At 41.8% G+C, this 18,485-nt stretch overlaps 1 protein-coding gene across 8 annotated transcripts in view; it reads left to right on the top strand.

The window, feature by feature from the left end:
* The first annotated feature begins 12,279 nt into the window (after positions 1-12,279).
* The window catches only part of ALMS1 (ALMS1 centrosome and basal body associated protein), a 245,357-nt gene continuing 239,151 nt past the window's right edge, over positions 12,280-18,485 (top strand). For all 8 annotated transcript variants that reach the window (XM_060117005.1, XM_060117009.1, XM_060117006.1 and 5 more), the window contains exon 1: positions 12,280-12,588. In XM_060117005.1, the coding sequence (XP_059972988.1) occupies positions 12,280-12,588 (309 nt within the window). The remainder of the gene's footprint in view (positions 12,589-18,485) is intronic.

An 18,485-nucleotide genomic window follows, 5' to 3' on the forward strand; every position in this document is an offset into this window, starting at 1 on the left:
CATCAGTGGAAATGACTCCTCCTAAGGGAGAGTTTGCCACGAAGAGTCAACTGCAGGTTGTAATCAGCTTCCCCTCCACCCACTCAGGCACCTGAGTTTCACCTCACTTTCTACTCACATAATACCCCCAGGAGCCAGGTGGGAGAGGAAATTAAAGGTTCCCTAGTAGACAGACGTCTTTATCAGCTTCAGTGAAACCAAACTTATTCTGAAGTTCTATTCAGAAACTTTTGACTGGCTAATTCAATTCAATCTCCATTCATTTCATTCAACAATGTTTACCAAGCACATTTTTTGTGCCAGACTGTTTTAGGCACTAGGCATACAGTGGCATGCAAAACAGACAAAAAAATTCCTTCTCTCATGGAGATTGCATCCTAATGGGGGGTGGGGTGGGGAATAAACAAGACAATAACAAACAAATTTTGGGTAGTGATAAGTGCTAAGAAGAAAAATAAAGCATAGGTAAGGGTGTGGGTGTATTGGGTTACTAGAGAAGCCCTCTCTGATAAAATGAGCAGAGACTCTGTGGTAGTGTGTTCCAGCAGTGGGAACAGCAGGTGCAAGGGCCCTGAAGTGGGAGTGGGCTTTGCATATTGTGGAACAGTGAGGAGGCCAGAGTGGCTGGAGTGGGGTAAGCAAGAAGGATGGGCAGAAGTTTAGATCTGGAGGTATCCTGGTAGGAGCCAGATCATGTAGGCTCTTGTAGGCCCTGGTTAGGACTTTGGATTTTATTCTGAGTGATGGTGAAAGCCCTTGTGAGGTTTTGAATAGAGACATGAAGTGCTCATATTAAAGATTTAACTAGATCACTCTTGTTCCCCTGTAGAAAATTGTCTTTGATGGAAACTAGTTCCATACCTCTAAGTTTCTTCATTTCAGCCACATCCACACAGGTAAGCTCCTCCCATTTCCTGTTGCTGCAGAGCTTTCCTCTGCATATTTCTGCAAGTTTTCTTTAGCTCTTCTTCCTGCTGACCTCCTTCCCCAAAACCTATCCCATAACTGTTGAAAGCCTTCCCTTGTCCCCACAGCCACTCACCTCATTCCACCCTTAACTGATACCCAGTTTGCTCCTGAGGACATGGCTGTTCTTGTAGCCTCTGCAGGGAAGGTTGACATTTTCCCATGTTCCACTTACAACTGGACTAGGAGTTGGGCTGTGCTTGCTCCTGCTGCCCCACTGGATGCCTCTACACCACATGGTTAAACAGGAAGGGGCATAGACTGTGTAGTCAGACTGGGCTTGGAGCCATACATCACCCACTCTTACTAGCTGGGTTATTTTGGGCAAATTATTTAACTTATTGACCTTGGATTCCTCATCTGTAAAATGCTTTGTCAAATTGTTGTGAAGATTAGAGGAGACAATGATTGTAAAATACGCATCATAGTGCCTGGCACTCAGAAGACCGTAGACTTCCCTTCCCCTGTCCCTTTGATGTCAATATTGCCCTCCTTGTCACTCATCTGGTTAGTGTGCAGGGAGAATGTGGCATCTGGCCCACCTTCTCACTAATTCAGCTTTTGTCTACATCCTAGGGGTTTTTAGTAAGTGCATAAGGAGACCTGTTTTAGGAACTCACTCCTGTAGCCACACCTGAGGCCTTTTAAACTCCTGTAGCCACACCCTGGACCTTCTAAACACCAATAACTTGGTCTCCAGTCAAAACCTCCTATTTCTCCACTCACCCCTTCATGCCATCTCACCATCGTGTGCACTCAGTCTCCAAGTGCTTCTTCTCCAAGTCTGACAGCTGCAACCTGGGACTCCACCTTCTCCCCCATTTGGCTTAGACTTTCTCCTGTGGATCAGTCAGTGAGGGTTTTTGGTTTCAGGCAACAGAAGCTGGCTCTGGCTAGCTGCAGCAGAAAAGGAACTTCCTGGAGGGATTTTGCAGGGGTCCTTGGACCAGTGGGAAAGCTGGAAGCCAGGCTTAGAAAAGGGGTGGTATTATATGTTAGGTTTATCATTCAGTAAATATTTATTACTTCTCCTCCATCAGCCTCCATGGGAGAAGCATGAAGTTGGATGGGCCCATGTGATTTGCTTTGGCCAATGAAGTGTGGGAGGAATGCCTGCGGCCTTAAGAAGGATTGATGTTTCCACTTACTGCTGAGAGCTTCCTTCCTCCATCATGGAAGGAGCATGCATTGGGTAACCTGATAGTCCCAGAATAATGAAAAACTTGTGGAGAAATGTCACCTCAGCCAAGTCATTCACTGAAGACTCAGATATCCCCAGGCAACCATTTGGTACACAAGCAAGAAACAGTGCTTTTTATTATAGGCCACTAAGATTTTGTGTTTGTTTGTTACACAGCATTGTATGAATAGCTGACCAAGAAAGGCATGAACCAAGGAAGGCGGGGGAGTAGAACCCATGACTAAGGTCATGCCAGAAGAACAAGTTGGTGAGGATATCTCTGTTTGTTCCACCGGTTGTTACTACTGCTGAACTCTCAACTTCACTACTACTACTTCTAAACCAGTGCTCTTCAAACTTTAATGTGCCTACGAATCACTTGGGTCTCTTGTTAAAATGCAGATTCAGTAGGTCTGGATGGGGTCTGAGATTCTGCATTTCTAACAAGCTCTGGGTGATGCTACTGGTCCCCAGACTATACTTCAAGTAGTAAAATTCTGAACTGTTTCTGCCTTACCTACTTAAGAGTCAAAGTCACAGATGAGAGCAACCAAATGTGCAAATCTAGGTCACATGTCTATTCCCTGGCTGCTGGGTGGCAGGGAGAGGGATGGCTTTCTATAGTGGGTGGGGAATATTGTCCTTGAGAAAAGAAAGGAGCGATTCTCTACCATGACCGTGCATCAGCATTACCTGGGGGTGGTATGTGTGACAGTTTAAAGATCAGATCCTGAGCACCAATCCAGACTCCCTGAATCTTATTCTCTGCATGATGGGAGCTGGGATTCTTCATAAAATATATACCTCAGGTAATTCTGATGAAGGTAGTCTGTGGATCACACTTTGGTTTACATGAATAAAAACCAGGAAACATGAATTCAATAAACTTATTGCCCCACTCTCCTGAGTAAATGATATTTATTGGCACCTATCTTTCTTCTGCTTTATGAGAAAGCCACATACTTCTCTTGTCTGAGGGTAATTCCTCCACCTGAATCACCCAAAATTCTCTCTGCTTTTATCAATTTCCTTTTTGTGTTCTAGCTTCAATGTCTTTCTTTCCTTTGGGTCAGTCTTCTCAGCATACCAATATTAAAAAACCCGAACTCCAAGAGTTCCTTTCCTGCCCTGTCTACTACCTAATCAATTTCCTTTCTTTTCATGGCCAACTTCCTCCTTTCTATACTCAATGTCTCACCTTCCTCACCCCCAATCATTTCTCAACTGCTGGACTAGTTTCCTCTCACTATCCCATCAAAATAATTTCTTATGCAGGTTACCAATAAATTTCTTAATGCCAAATTCAATAGACACTTTTCAGTCCTTATTTTATCTTTCTGCAGCATTTGATATTGTTGGCTTCTCCCACCTTGAAACTCTTTGATTTCCCGTACTCTATGATACCACTCTTTTTGTGTTTTCTTCCTATCCCTCTGGTAGTTCTTTCTTAGTCTGTGTTCACCTCTTCCTCTTTTGGGATGTTTGTATTATTCAGGGTTCCATCCTTGGCAAATGTACTGAGTTATGACTTCCTCTAACACATATATGCTCATTGTCAGCAACCCACACCTCCCTCTTTCCTGAGTCCTAGATCTGTATATATAGCTGCTAACTGAACTTCCTTCCTGGGTATCTCTCAGGCAACTAAAACTCATTGTGTTCATAATTAAACACATGACTTTTCCCTTCAGAGCTGCATCTTCCTACTTCTATATTTCTATCATCAACTCAGTTGCCCAAACCAAAACCTGGGATTTAGCTTTACTCTTAGCTAAACCAAAACCTGGGATTTAGCTTTACTCTTTCCTTTCCACCTCTCTTCCCCACATCCAGTCACCAGGTACTACTGGTGTCATAGCTTTTGCATCTGTTCTCTCCTCTCCTCCGTTCTTTCAATCATCATCTGAAGTACTGTTGTAACTTCCTTAGGGGATCTCCTTTTTTCTACCAGGGCTCTCCTCCACAACATCATATGTTTTTATTTCTAAGGACAATGGGTGAAAAGTTATAGGGACATATTTGTATAACTCAAGGATGCAACCATTTGTTTAAAGGGTGCTGTAGTTGAAGGATGATTCCAGTTTTTTCTCTAAAAAGCTCAGACTCAGGTGACATCAGTTTGTCTTTCAGACTGTTTGCTTGGAATGTGAAAGCTGCTGGACAGGCTTAAACATTTCAGATGTAGACATTGGGATAGCTTGCCACCAGCTGATAGGTCTAATTACTTCCTCACTTATACCTAACTTTATACATTCTTGAAGAGCCATCTTTGGAGAAAGTCACAGTATGCAATCACAGCAGAAGGACTCAGTGAGAGCTCTGCCATATTGACCAGTCCCAGCCTTGGATCATACACTATAGAGAGCAACAGCAATTAAAATGACTTTAAAAAAAATTGTGGTAAGAACCACAAAAAATCTACCCTCTCAAATTTTCAAGTATACAGTATATTACGGTTAACTCTATTACAAGGATTACTGAAGTTCCTGAATTCATAATTTTATTGCTGGCTTCATGAAAAATATCACCATGGTGGAGTCCAGTGATGCTTTGGAAATGAGATACAAGCAAGACTGGACATTGATTTCTAAGGGTCAAGTCTGGCTACGTCGCCCCATAGATTGTAACTCTTCTGAAGGCAGAGAAAGTGTCATTCAATCTCTGTTGCTCTAGTATCTGGAAAAGTGACTGGCATTTAGTAGTTGGTCAATAAATATTTGTTGAGTAAATGTCATTGGAGACTTGGGGCTGACCCAGAGATGCCAAGGTGACAAGGCACAGCCTCAGGCCTGACAGGTAGATAAAGAGGGATGTAACTTGATTAGCTCTGTTGTAACCTGACTATCTGGGGTAGTCTGCCTATGTACACTCTTTTCCCATTTAAAAACAAAAGCCTGAAACTTTAAAGGCTTCAGTTTGAAAAGTGAATCTTTTGATGGGAGAAAGCCAGCTGACCCTGCAATTTGAAGTAGCCCCGAGTTTCATTTTTCACAGGCAGTAGGCTCAGTTTAATGACTCCTGTCACTGCCATACAGGGCCCACATGCTTCACATGTTCTGGCTCAAAGGTCGTCGGAGACATTTTCCATGGATTTCCCTTAGCACAGCTCTGGCAAGCGGGAGATTCATAATGTTTTTCCAAATTAAAACTTCACCAGCCTCTGGCTTCAGATAAGTCCCAAGTTAATAGTAATCTCCCAATTCATTGGTTCTGTTCTTTCTTCAAATAGTGCCTCATCTCCCCCTTGCCCCCAAGTAGTGGTGATATTAAAATATTTAACAACTGGAATGGCAAGGGCATAGGCCAATCAAACCAGAGGCTCAAGCTATAACAGGCATTAACCCTTCAGTTTTTGTATCCTAGGGAGGTAGGTCTGGGGTACCAGAAAGTAATGGGAGTGGAGACGGGAAGGGTGCTTGAGGCATTGGCTAATTACCAATGAATATGGAAATATCTCAGTATTTTAACAGCCAATATGGCTGTACCTGTGCACATCAGATGAGTATCGGCCCTGCCTGCAGATTTTTCTGGAAGTTGTCAGTCTGTCATTCATGACTTTCCCAAGAAGCCTAGCTAGCTGTCATGTGATGGGTGGCATTGCTGCCACTCCAGCAGTGGACAGCTTCTCCCATGGTCACACTGGCCTCATCTGGGCATGGCTGTAGTTTCTCCTAGGTTGTTCATCTCTGGAGCACTAATTCCTCCACTAGACTGTATAATTGCTTCTGCTATTGCCTGATAGGCCCTGTGGTCTTCAGGGGGCATCAAAGCTGCCTTGGGCATCTCTGGGCCTCACCACCAAAGTCTGGAAGCCCTCACATCTGACTTTCCAGACATCTATGGTAGAATGGGTGAGAATGCCTCTTGCTCCTTTTAAATTCCTTTTGTGAGAAGATTACCAAAATAGCATTCATTTATTCATTCACTGGACAAATATGGAAGGCAACTATATAGCAGGCATAATTCCAGGTGTTAAAGTTGTGAAAAAGATAGGGTCTCTGCTTTCATGAAGTTTATATTCTAGTGGGTAGAAATAGAAAATAAACAAACATATACAATGTCAGCTAATGATAAATGTATGAAGAAAAATAAAGCAGAGTGATGGGTTAGAGAATGAAGGAGGAGGCGGGGATAGGGATGCTGTCTTAGACCAGGTGATCAGAGAAGACCTCTGACGTTTGATCAGAAACCTTAATAAAGTAAAAGAGTGAGCAACAGGGGGTATCTGGGGGGACAGCAAATGCAAAGACCTTGTAGTAGTTTGCATGTGATCTCGTGTTTTATGGTTTTAGTGAATCAGATCCTTCATTTTTTACTGAAATCTGCCTTTTGCTCTACACTTGAACTTCAAAAACCCAATTAAGATTTCTTTCCTTCTTAATAGACAGCTTTTTGCTTTTATCATCTCTGTTTATCCAGAAAAGGAGAGGGGGAAGAAGAAAGGACGTGGAGGAGGGTGAGGCAACGACAATGGATGTGGGTGGGGGAACGGAGGGCGTGATGCCCTTACCCCTGTTTCACTGCCTCCTGGCTCCTAGATGAAGGAGTGGGTATGCCCCATGAGTGGGCAGGTCTAGTCTGAGCAGCCTCTCAGTTCTGTGGGCACATTAGATATGTGGTATGGGAATCTATACCATTTTGAATTGGCAAACTTCAACTTTTTATGCACTCATTTAGGTGTACTCCTGCTATAGGAAGTGATAGCCAGGAACCTGCACTGTAAGTCTCAGTCGTCAGACCCTCTGTTCAAGGTGTATGGGTAGGTCTCATCCTCCCCATATTTCTCCACCTGTCTTTTCCTATCCTTTGGGTCTCTGCCTCAATAGATGGCTATCACAAATAATAGTAATTTTTTTTTTCTGAGTGCAGTATCAGTACCTAATTTATGCTTAACGTTTTTAGCTAGGACCCTTTGCCATAATCTCAGGCAGTATGCAAGGTAAACTTATTATTCATTGATGTATCTATGTACTTAATCTATAACAAGGTTAAGTGGTTAAGAATCCGGCTGCCAATGCAGGGGACACGGGGTCGAGCCCTGGTCCAGGAAGATCCCACATACCATGGAACAACTAAACCTGTGTGCCACAACTACTGAAGCGTATGCTCTAGAGCCCATGAGCCACAACTACTGAGCCCGCGTGCCTAGAGCCCATGCTCCGCAACAAAAGAAGCCACTGCAATGAGAAGCCCATGCGCCACAACAAAGAGTAGCCGCCGCTCGCCGCAATTAGAGAAAGCCCGTGCACAGCAACGAAGACCCAACACAGTCATAAATAAATAAATAAATAAATAAATAAATACATCTGTAAACAACATTTGCACAGCACGCTTTGCCAGAGCTGGAGCCACTACAATGTATTATGGGTGATAAAAGTGTATGTGTGTGTGGTTTTTGATGTCTCCAAGCACAGTGTGCTCAGAATCACCACTCTCTTTTGGTGACTAAAGCTCTCTGTTCTTGCACTGAGTGCATCCTTGTCCAGTTTCTTCCTTCCTAGAGAAACAGGAAGGCCTGAATCCTGATTTGGGCAAAAGCTGAACTCCCCAAAGAGATAACAGCAGGGAAACAGTATGGAGAACCCAGGGAATAGGAAGAGTCTGAATGATGAGGCTTGGGTTTAATCTTACTATAGTGGGTGGCCAGGTTTCTCCGTGCTCTCAGGGAAAAAGGATCCTCAGCTCCTGTCCTGTCTTCTTGTGGCAGCGCTGTCTTTAACACCAGCTACTACTACTGCTAGAAGGAAATATCAACAGGGGCGCTTGCTTAGCCATAGAAAGATTGGTGCCAGGAGGTGGCATTCCTACTTCCTAGCACAATGCCTTGAACCTACAAAACAATCAATCTTTGATCAGGAGGTATTGTGCTTCAGAGCAGAAACCAGAATTCTAGTAACGGAGAATGCACTCCACTCACAGTAAATTTAAAACTAGCATAGAACTTACATAGTTCCTTTAGTTTAATATGTCAATGCTCTCCAGCCAGTGATCACTGGGAACATTCCTATAGTTAAGCAAAGTTGGATTTATTATTTGTTGCAACAAGGGAGAACACACATAATGGGAAATTGTGGAGTATCTCAGTAAGAGGATGTTGTTAGGACTTAACAGAATTTGGGCTTGTGTTAAGTGATTTTGAGGAAGGTTCAGAGAAGCAGGGCTTTACTGAGTTGGATGATATCAGGGGGGATAATTCTATGATTGAGTATCTTAATGAAGGGAAGAACAGAGTGATGCTAGAGCTATAACTGATAAAGCGGCAGCAGTCGCTCAAATTAGTTGGAAGAGAGAGATGTTTAGTATGTTTATGGTTTGCACAGTAACATTGTCTCTGTGCTTAGACAAGACTATGAAGCGGTCTTGTTTTTTGTCTCCTTTCATCAGTCACAGAGTGACCTTGTGTGATGTTGGTGTTCTATGAGATTGCTTATGCTCAATAGGAAAATATCATGGCATAGCTCCGACTGCCAGGCCAGCTCTTAGCAACACTGAGGCTTAGTTCTTAGTGTCAGGCCAGTTTCCGGATGCCAGAGGTTTATTTTCTTAGTCCCCCAACCCCAATACTTTTGGTCAAAGGCAAAGTTAGGCCATGGAATGTTAATCCATGATATTCAGATTGTTTTTTTTTTTTTTTTTTTTTTTTTACTATCGTTGGGATTCTGCTGACTCAGAGAATGGACTGTAGTTGGACTAGGGTTAATCTTTCCTTGTCTTCCAGCTGTAGGATAAGTTGTTGAATCATACGCCATGACAATGACTGTGTAGTAACATTTAGTACTCTGGACAGGGTACAGTGACCAACTGCCAAAAAAACAATTACCAGAAACAAAATGATTATTCACCTTTGCAGTAAGTCTGGAAGCCAGGGGCCCACATTATAAAACCCGGCAATGAAAAAATACCCTAGAATAATCCAGCTGGGTCTGTTTTAGAAAGCCAGGTGGTTTTATCATCTTTTAGCCTACTCATGTTCTACTACCCTGAAGATACAGATGCAGCAATAAGTATTGTTAACACAAACTCCCCTGTGGCTAGCTAAACGGAAATCAAGGCCTATGTGATTGTTCATGAAAACTCTGGCTAATGAACTCAAATTTAATTGGTTGAGCTTCTGTAGCAGAAGTTGTGATATTTATAATGTTTGCTAAAGTCAGAGAAAAGAGTTTGGAGTGTCTTTTTCAGTTGTGTTACTTTTGTTGTGGGACTGAATTTCATTCAGAGTACATATGCAGAGAAAGTCAGTTATCCCTCCTGGGAGTTCTCCCAAGTAGTCTGTGAGTCTGTGCTTGCCTCATTTTCTTGGTTTGTGGGTATTGCTCTCAGAGAAATATGAGCCACTGGAGGAGTGGTAATTTTAAGCTCCTGAAAACCTCTAACAATTAGATTCAATATATAGGGTAAGTTAGTAGGAGGGTGTAAGCCTGATGTTTATGTAAGAAGTAGTACTCTAGCGCGGTACAGACTATACTGGGAGTATAAGTATTATTAAGTATATCAGGAGCAAGCCAGTATTTTGTCCTCAAGATGGGCAGATTTTTTGTTTAAGTAAAATAGGTTTTTGCAAAGTGGCTGCAGTGTTTCTGAAGAGAACAAACTGACTGTTGGAGCAAGGATGGCCCCAATATTAGTTGCTATTCCTGAAGGGCTAGGTTTTTCTGATAAGGTTGTGATACCCTCAGAGAAACATTTTGTTGAGGTGTGGATCAAGGTCCAATTTTTATAAGATTGAAGTTTGGGATTAATCATGTGAGAAAAGCTTAAGAACCAGAAGGGACCTATAGATGAAAATCTGCATTATGAAGTGTTTAAAAGTGCAGTTACTGAATTTTGCCAATAGTCAGTTTAATTAAGAGCAGTAGCTATGGTTTGAGAAAAACACACCACGAGGCTTCTTTTTCTTAAGCAGCAGAAGAGCACAGGGAGTCAAACCTAACAGGATGAAGATAAGGGAGATCATACTGAGAAATCATTTAGTTAGTTGTTAAAGTACAATAATAGGCAAGATTAGTGGTAGGGTAAAGGATGCTGAAGAATCAGAAAATTAATCTTTTTCTGTTGTCATGGGTACAAGCTGTCCATTTCTATAATCAGCAGCTTCTGGAGAATTCCCAAGGATCTTCAGTCTTCCAAAGGAATGGACGTCCAGTAGTCAGGCAAAAATGATGCATGTATTTTTAGCTGGGAAACGTGAACCCAAGATCAATGCCTTGGAATTTTACTGCTGAGTCAGTTGTCAGCAGTGCCTAACAAAGTCTTTTTCATTGAGGTTCATGGGAAGTTTTCTTCTGATGTTTTTTCAGAAAGATCAAATCTCCAGCTTTGAGGTCATGCAGAGGTTGCTTAGGTGGGTGCTTTGGAAATGCAGCTCCTACCTATTGATCATAAAGCAGTAGTTATTGTGTGGGCCTCCTGCAGTAATTAGTTATATCAGCTTGCATCAAGGTAGAATCTAGTACTGGAAGTAATTCCCAAATACACGAGGCAGCCTATTATTAACTCAGAAGGAGATATGTATATCCTAGAATGGTTCATGTTATTGCTATCAAGGTAAGTAGAAGTTCTCTGGGCCTTGGAAGTTTGAGGGTTTCTGAGAGCTTTGATAATTAGTTTTATAATTCCATTAGTTCCCTTTATTTTTCCTGACATTTGTGGATGATAAGGACAGCGGGGTAATGTAAATCGTAAAGCTTTACAGAATTACTCAATGATAGTGTCAGTGAAATATGTGACCCTGTTACTGGAGAGGTACATTGGAATTTCTCAAGTCAGAAATATAAAATCAAGCAGTTTTTCCCACCATTACAGCCATAGCTCTCCAGCAGGGAAAATCTTCAATCTACCGTAAAAAGAATTGTATTTGTATGTACTCATAGTTCATTTTGAGGTGTTCAAAGGAGCACTGAGGCTTTGGGCTCCAGTCCATATTCCATCTTTATAGTTTTGCCAGGATTGAGTCATTGGCAGAGAGGACCTACATCCTTGGCAATACCCCTAATTTATGCCACCAATGTTGGTTGCCAATTTATCTCTGCTTTTGTGGGTTATACCGTGAAGAATTTTTTGCTGGACTCCACTCTAATTGTGGCTATCTCCTTAAATAATAGCAAAGGATCTCAAGATTCTTTAGTTTGTCATTCATTTCATAGGGGTTCTAAGGTGATAGGGAAATCTTTGTTTTTAAAGCATTTTGAAATCATTGACTAACCCCCAAATGTAGGTACTATCAGTATAAATATTTGCTTTTATCCTTTATTAGCTGATAGGTCTGGGCGAGGGCATCTACTGGACTTACAGAAGGCCTGGGATGGCATTGCCAGCCCCTTACGAGGTAAGAGACATTGGGCAAGTTATTTTTCTGAGGCTTAGATTCTTCAGATACAAAATGGTAGTAATACTTATCTCACAGAACTGTAAGCATTTAATGTTACTGTACAGTAATCAACAAATAATACCTACCACTAAGTCCTTCATATTGGTTATCTCCCTTAATTATCACAACCATCCTATGCGAGGGCCTACTACCTCATTTCACAGAGGCTTAGTCTCACTGCTGTTAAGTGGCCATGTTTGGATTCAAAGTCCCATCTTTCTCATACCAGAGCCCAGTTCTTACTTAACCCTCTACTGCCTCTGACACTTTTCCACTGTTAGGTTCAAATGCCCATGATACAGCCTGTCATACATTAGGCACTCAACTTTTAAAAATTTATAATTTGCAGGTTCGATTATTTTGGGTTTGTCCGAGGATCTGATCGTCCCTCTGTGCAGGGGCAAAATTCAATTTTGGCCCGGCCCCGCCGAGGACTAAATTCTCCCCTCTACCGACAGGAGCCCAGTCCGGGTTTATCGTGAGTTTACAGTACTGTGAGCAAGATCCCATCTCGTGACAGGGGCGAGGCGTCGGCGTCGCCTGTCAGCAGCTCCTCCCCTCTGGCATCCCCGCTGCCCCCGCGGGGCACCCTTAGCAACACGCGCGCGCACTCCCAGCCCGGACCAGTCCGCGCGACACCGGCGCGAAGCGTCGGCGGTCTCTGCGCCTGCGCGCGGCCACAACCGCCAGTAGGCTCTCTTCCCCTCCCTTCCCTCCGCCCTCCCCTCTCCTCCTCTTCAGCCTCCTGGAGCTAGACGCCAATATGGAGCCAGAGGACATGCCGTGGCCAGGAGAGCTCGAGGAGGAGGAGGTGGAGGAGGAGGAGGAGGAGGAGGAGGAGGCGGAGAACTTGGACGAGGACGAGGTGGTGATGGTGGAGGAGATGGAGGAAGAGGAGGGGCGGGAGCCGGACGCGGATTTTAACTATGAGAGCCAGCGTCGGGAGAGTACGGACGACGAGGAGGATGAGGAGGCCAAGGCCTTGCTGCAGGCTCACCCCGGCCGGACTTTGCCTCAGCCGTCGCTCCCGAGGCACCGCTATTCGGAGGGCGAGCTGACCAGCCCGGGGAAGGTAAGCCGGGTCGGGGAGGGGTATGGGCCGTCGTCGGGCAGGGTGACGGGTGGTCCCTGAGCGCTTTGCCTGCTCTCCCTTGCGGGCTGCCTCTTGCTCTCTGCCTGTCACGGTGCCTGACAAATAGTACGCGTGCTTTTAAAGGCTTGTAGGGCCATTTCGTCTCCTAGGCCCCGACTCTTGCCCAGGCTTCTGGCCGACTACTCCAAGTCTCCCGTTCTTTCAGGCAAAGATCTCTCTTGTTTCCTTCCTCCCCACCCTCCCTCTCTCCCCTGGGCTTTTTTAATTACTCCAGATGTTCAGAGGAGCTAGTATTGTGCTTAAGAAACGCTCTGGGGAGGAGGTGGGCCTTATACCCTGAGGGAGGGGAAAAGGGCGTTGTAGGAGTGGAGACAGTGGTTGCCCAGGAACTATCTTGTTGGGGAGACAATTAGGAGATTAGTTTGCCTGAAGGGCGGGACTCCCCTTGAGGGAGCAGAGTGGATTCTGTGCACCCTTTGAGTAGTTAGTCTCTAGAGGCTTCTTGCCAACTGTGCTTCTCTGACCTCTCGTTTGTAGCAATAAAGGGGTCCCCAGCCGGTAGGAGGGGCTTAGAAACGCAGGAGGCTTAAGTTGCAGCTCCCAACTGTCTGGAAAACTAGAAAGAGCTGATTTTATGGTTGGCTCCTGAAGATCATTTTGAAAATAACTGCATTTAATTGATTCCTTTTCAGAGACAAAGGAAAGGTTTGCTATACCATTCGGATATCTAGTCATCAGACATTTATTAAATTTCTATTCTGTGAAAGGTACATTGTGGGGACAAAAAGAAACCTAAGATTTATTGTCTAGGACTGCTCCTTAGACAAGATGTCAACTGTGCAGAGTAAAACAACAAGGTACAACAATTGAAAAGACAGAGGAAAGATTATATAGGCCTGTGCCGTTCAATACAGTAGTCATAGCAGCGTGTGGCTCCTTATATCTTAATTTGTTAAAATTAAATAAAATTAAAAATACAGTGCTTCTGTTGTACGAACAATGCTCAGTAGTCACACTTGACTAGTGGCTATTTAATTGGATAGTGCAGATATAGAATAATTTCATCACTACAGAAAGTTCTACTGGACATTGATGCTGTAGACTGTTGATCATTAAAGAGTAATAGTTGTTGTTTTGCCTGGTAAATATTCCAATCGGTGCTGAGTTCATTGAACATATATTATTGAGCATTCTTCATGGGCCACACATTGTGCTGGATGCTATGGAACCTTGGTGAACCCAAACATCTGTTGTCTCTGCTTTTCTAGTGTACAACGCAGTCTAGAGAGGGAGGCAGACAAAATTCAGTTGGGTCACAAAAATAAAAGTAAAATTGATATGTGCTAACATGCTTTGAAAACATTCAGTAAGGGAATTTGATCTTGTCAGTGAAGCTGGGGAAAGCTTCCCTGAGGAAGTTATGACAAGCTGAGATCTGAAGACAGGTTACAGTTAACTAGGTGAAGGGAAAAGGAAGGAGCTTTGCAGCTGAGGGAAAGGCACATGGAAAGGTACTGTTGGTAAGAGAGAGCGTGGCATTTTCAAGGAACCAAAAGCCAATATGGGTTGAGCAGAGACTTCAATGCTTTGTGTGCTATGCAAGGGATTTGGAAGCTTTATCCCGGGAAGTCATTGAAAATGTTTTAAACAAAGGGGTATAGGATAAGATTTGTGTTTCAGAAAGATCACTTTGTAGCACAGTAGAGAACAGCTTTGACAGCAGGGTGGGGTGGGGAGCTGCAATAATAAGTGAGGGATGCTAATTAGGAGGTCATTGCAGTATTGCCAGGCAAATGATCATGATGATATTTTGGAATAGGGAAGTGTTGGTGGATATAGAAAAACGTAGACTGATTCGAGAGAGATTTAAGAGGTAAAGTAATCACACTGATACACTAATTTTACATTATTATTACACTAATAATGGATTAGATGTGGAACACTAGGGCAAGAAGGTGTCAGGTTATTGGATAAATGGTTGAAATATGGCCAGGTTTATGGTAGGGGTGGTGGCCATGGGGTGGGGTGATGGGATGGTTGGGATGGGTGTTAAGATTATGGGTTTGGTTTTAGAGATCAGAGGAGGGGTCTGGGCTGGACATTTCAAGTTGTAAGTTATCTACATATGGACCATAATTAAAGCCACACTTGTGGATGAGGTCTCCTAACTTTAATTTTGTTCCATGACTTCTTGTTTGAATAACTATTAATATATAAATTCAATATTCCTGGAAGATTTTAATTAAACCACTTTACCTCTTATAACAGCCAGTGTGAAAAAATTATTATCCTGTCTAACAGTGATCTATCTATGTGTAATAGAAGATATTGCTTCTTAGAGCCCAGAGTGTTTTTTTCCGTAGAGGTGTTTTGTTTCTGTTTTTGAGAGAAATCAGATACTGTCCTATTTACCTTGGAGGGTATATGAAGGTGTGGGTGATGTGCTGTATTAAAGGTAGTTTTAAGATGATATAAAGCATTAAAATAATTTTTTGTTCACTAACATATTAAGATTTACTTGTGTAAGTTGAAAAATGTTTAAAGGAGAAACTTTATTATGTTTCTTGCTAGAAATTTATGAACTATAACTTTTTTAAAAATTAATTAATTTATTTTTGGCTGTGTTGGGTCTTCGTTGCTGTACGTGGGCTTTCTCTAGTTGTGGTGAGTGGGGGCTACTCTTTGTTGTGGTGCGCCGGCTTCTCTTTGCGGTGGCTTCTCTTGTTGCGGAGCACAGGCTCTAGGCACGCAGGCTCAGTAGTTGTGGCACACGGGCTTAGTTGCTCCACGGCATGTGGGATCTTCCCGGGCCAGGGCTGGAACCTGTGTCCCTTGTATTGGCAGGCAGATTCTTAACCACTGCGCCACCAGGGAAGCCCTGAATTATAAAATTTTTGAAGATGAGTTTGTTGTGTAGTATTTAATTCAGTGTATTCAAAGGAAGACACCAAATGATAGGAAACATTAATTTCATTCAGTCTAGTCTCAAGTTAAATGACAAAATTGTAATATCTGATTCACTCTCATGTATCTCTCTTAGTAGGCAATTAGGATGTTCTAGTGGTGATCTGTAAGGTGTTGATTAAGTTTGCAAGTCCTATTAATGAAACTGAGCTAAGGCTTGGAACTGTTTTAAGGTCAATGCAAAATATGACCAGCCTTACAACCAAGTTTTTTTGAGTTCAGGGAAGTGAGCCTTTTCTTTATTGGTCTTATGCTGGTCCTGCAGACCATTCAACATGGACCATTTCAAACACCTCTACTTGTAATTCCTAAACCTAAATTTCTGAACTGTGCTAGGAAAAATAATTCAATTCTGTGGGTTGGTATCATAGAAATTTTTGGTATTCAACTTTTTTTTTTCTTTTAGTTTTATTGTTTATTTACTTTTCTTCCAGTTTTATTGAATATAATTGACATAAAGCACTGTATAAGTTTAAGATATACAGCATAATGATTTGACTTATATACTTCATAAATGGTTATCACAATAAGTCATCTCATATAGCTAGAAAATTAAAGAAATAGAAAAAAAATTTTTTTCTGGGGTTGCGAACGCTTAGGATTTACTCTTAACAATTTTCGTATATAACATACAGCAGTGTTAATTATATTATGTTGTGCATTGCGTCCCTAGTACTTATTTATCTTATAACTGGAAGTTTGTACCTTTTGACCACTTGGACTCCATTTTCTTTTTTTGGCTGCGGGGTCTTCATTGCTGTGTGTGGGCTTTCTATAGTTGCAGCGAGTGGGGGCTCCTCTTCATTGCAGTGAGAGGGCTTCTCATTGCGGTGGCTTCTCTTGTTGTAGAGCACTGGGTTCTAGGCGCGTGTGCTTCAGTAGTTGCAGCACACGGGCTCAGTGGTTGTGGCACGCAGACCCTAGAGTGCATGGGCTTCAGTAGTTGCAGCATGTAGGCTCAGTAGTGTGGTGCATGAGCTTAGTTGCTCCATGGCATGTGGGATCTTCCTGGACCAGGGATCGAACCCGCGTCCCCTGCATTGGCGGGCACATTCTTAACTACTGCACCACCAGGGAAGTCTGGTCTTTAACTTTTAAATGGGTCATCAACAGTGCTTGGAAATCTTTTTATGTTTCCTCCTTCAGCTTCTGCTTTTTCACTCTTATCCTCTAGATTTCACCCAATGTTCAGCATTCTCCTATCAACAGGTTACCATTTCATAGAAGGAGAGAACACAGGCCTGAACCCCTACACCTTCCTGCTCCCCATCTCCAAATTTATCTACACTGTACGATTCTTAATCTTTTTTGACCTGTTAATACAGATTTTATACTTAATATTAATCCTTTCTTGTGCTCATAGGATAAAAACTATCAGTTATTGCGTGTTTTTCTCTTAAGGAAGTGCTGGATTTTATTTGTAGATATTTGATAAATGATAATGGCTTAAGTTTTTTAAAAAGTGGTTTCTTGACCTTTCTTTGTCAAATTTGGAATCAGAATTATGCCGTTTTTCTGCAGGGTAGTGGGAAGATTTTTATTTTTCTGTGTCTTGGAACAGTTTAAATAATGTAAAATTTTTTTGCATGTTTGAAAAATAATCACTTGTGAAACTACTGTGCCTCTGGATTCCTTTCAGGGTTATAATATGTATATACTCTCTCACTTTTCTTGGGTTAATTTTGTAATTTATGATTTTTCTAAAAAATCATTTCAGCAAGGGTTTCTAGTTAATTAAAATGGAGTGTTGCATAGTATTTTTTATTTTTTTCTCTTGCATCTGTGGTTATTTCCATTTCTCATTCCAGATTTTATATGATTATGTTTTATTCTTCCCTTGATCTGACTAGCTATGGATTTGTTTTGTTTTCATCCAAGGAAACAGCTCTTGGATTTAAGTTTAATTCTATTGCTTTTCATCATTTAATTCATTAATTTCAGTTCTCATCTTTTACTATTTCCCTAGATTTATTTTATTTAATTATACTTAATGTGCTGAATGCTTACCTGGCTTATTTAAAAACATTTTTAACAGTTTTGTTGAGATATAATTCAAATACCATACAATTTACCCTGAATTTTAATGCACAATTCAGTGGTTTCAGTAAATTAATAGATATGTGCAGCCATCACCACAATTTTAGAACAATTTTTTCATTACCTTAAAAAGAAACCCTGTATACTTTAGCTATCACCTCTCTAGCTTCCATTCTGCTAAGCAACCATTAATCTACTTTCTCTCTCTTTAGATTTGCCTATTCTGGGCCTTTAATATAAATGGAATCATATAATATGTGGTGCATGCCGCACAGCTTTCAGGATCTTAGTTCCCCCAGCAGTGATTGAACCCAGGGCCCTGGCAATGAGAGCACCGAATCCTAACCACTGGACCACCAGCGAATTCCAATATGTGGTCTTATGACTGGACTCTTTCACTTAGCATAATGTTTTTAGGAAACATCCATGTATATAACATCAATTTTTCATTCCTTTTTATGACTTAATAATATTCCATTGTATGGATATACTACATTTTTTCATCCATTGATCAACTGATGGACATTTGGGTTGTTTTCTGCCTGTTGTCTATCTCAAAATGTTTGAAAATCCTCTTTGTGATTTCTTTTTTTGACCCGTTGGTTATTTAGGAGTCTGTTGCTTGATTTCCACGTATTTGTGAATTTCCTAAATTTCCTTCTGTTATTGATTTCTAATTTCATTCCATTTTGGTTGGAGAATATACTTTCCATGATTTCAATTATTTAAAAAATTTGAGGCTTATGTGTATAACTGAGTCACTGTGCTGTACAGCAGAAATTAACACAACATTGTAAATCACCTATACTTCAATAAAATAAAATTAAAAAAAAATTTGAGGCTTGTTTTATGGCCTAACATATGGTCTGTCCTGG

This window comes from Mesoplodon densirostris, chromosome 14 (assembly GCF_025265405.1).
Source record: "Mesoplodon densirostris isolate mMesDen1 chromosome 14, mMesDen1 primary haplotype, whole genome shotgun sequence".
Lineage (NCBI taxonomy): Eukaryota > Metazoa > Chordata > Mammalia > Artiodactyla > Ziphiidae > Mesoplodon > Mesoplodon densirostris.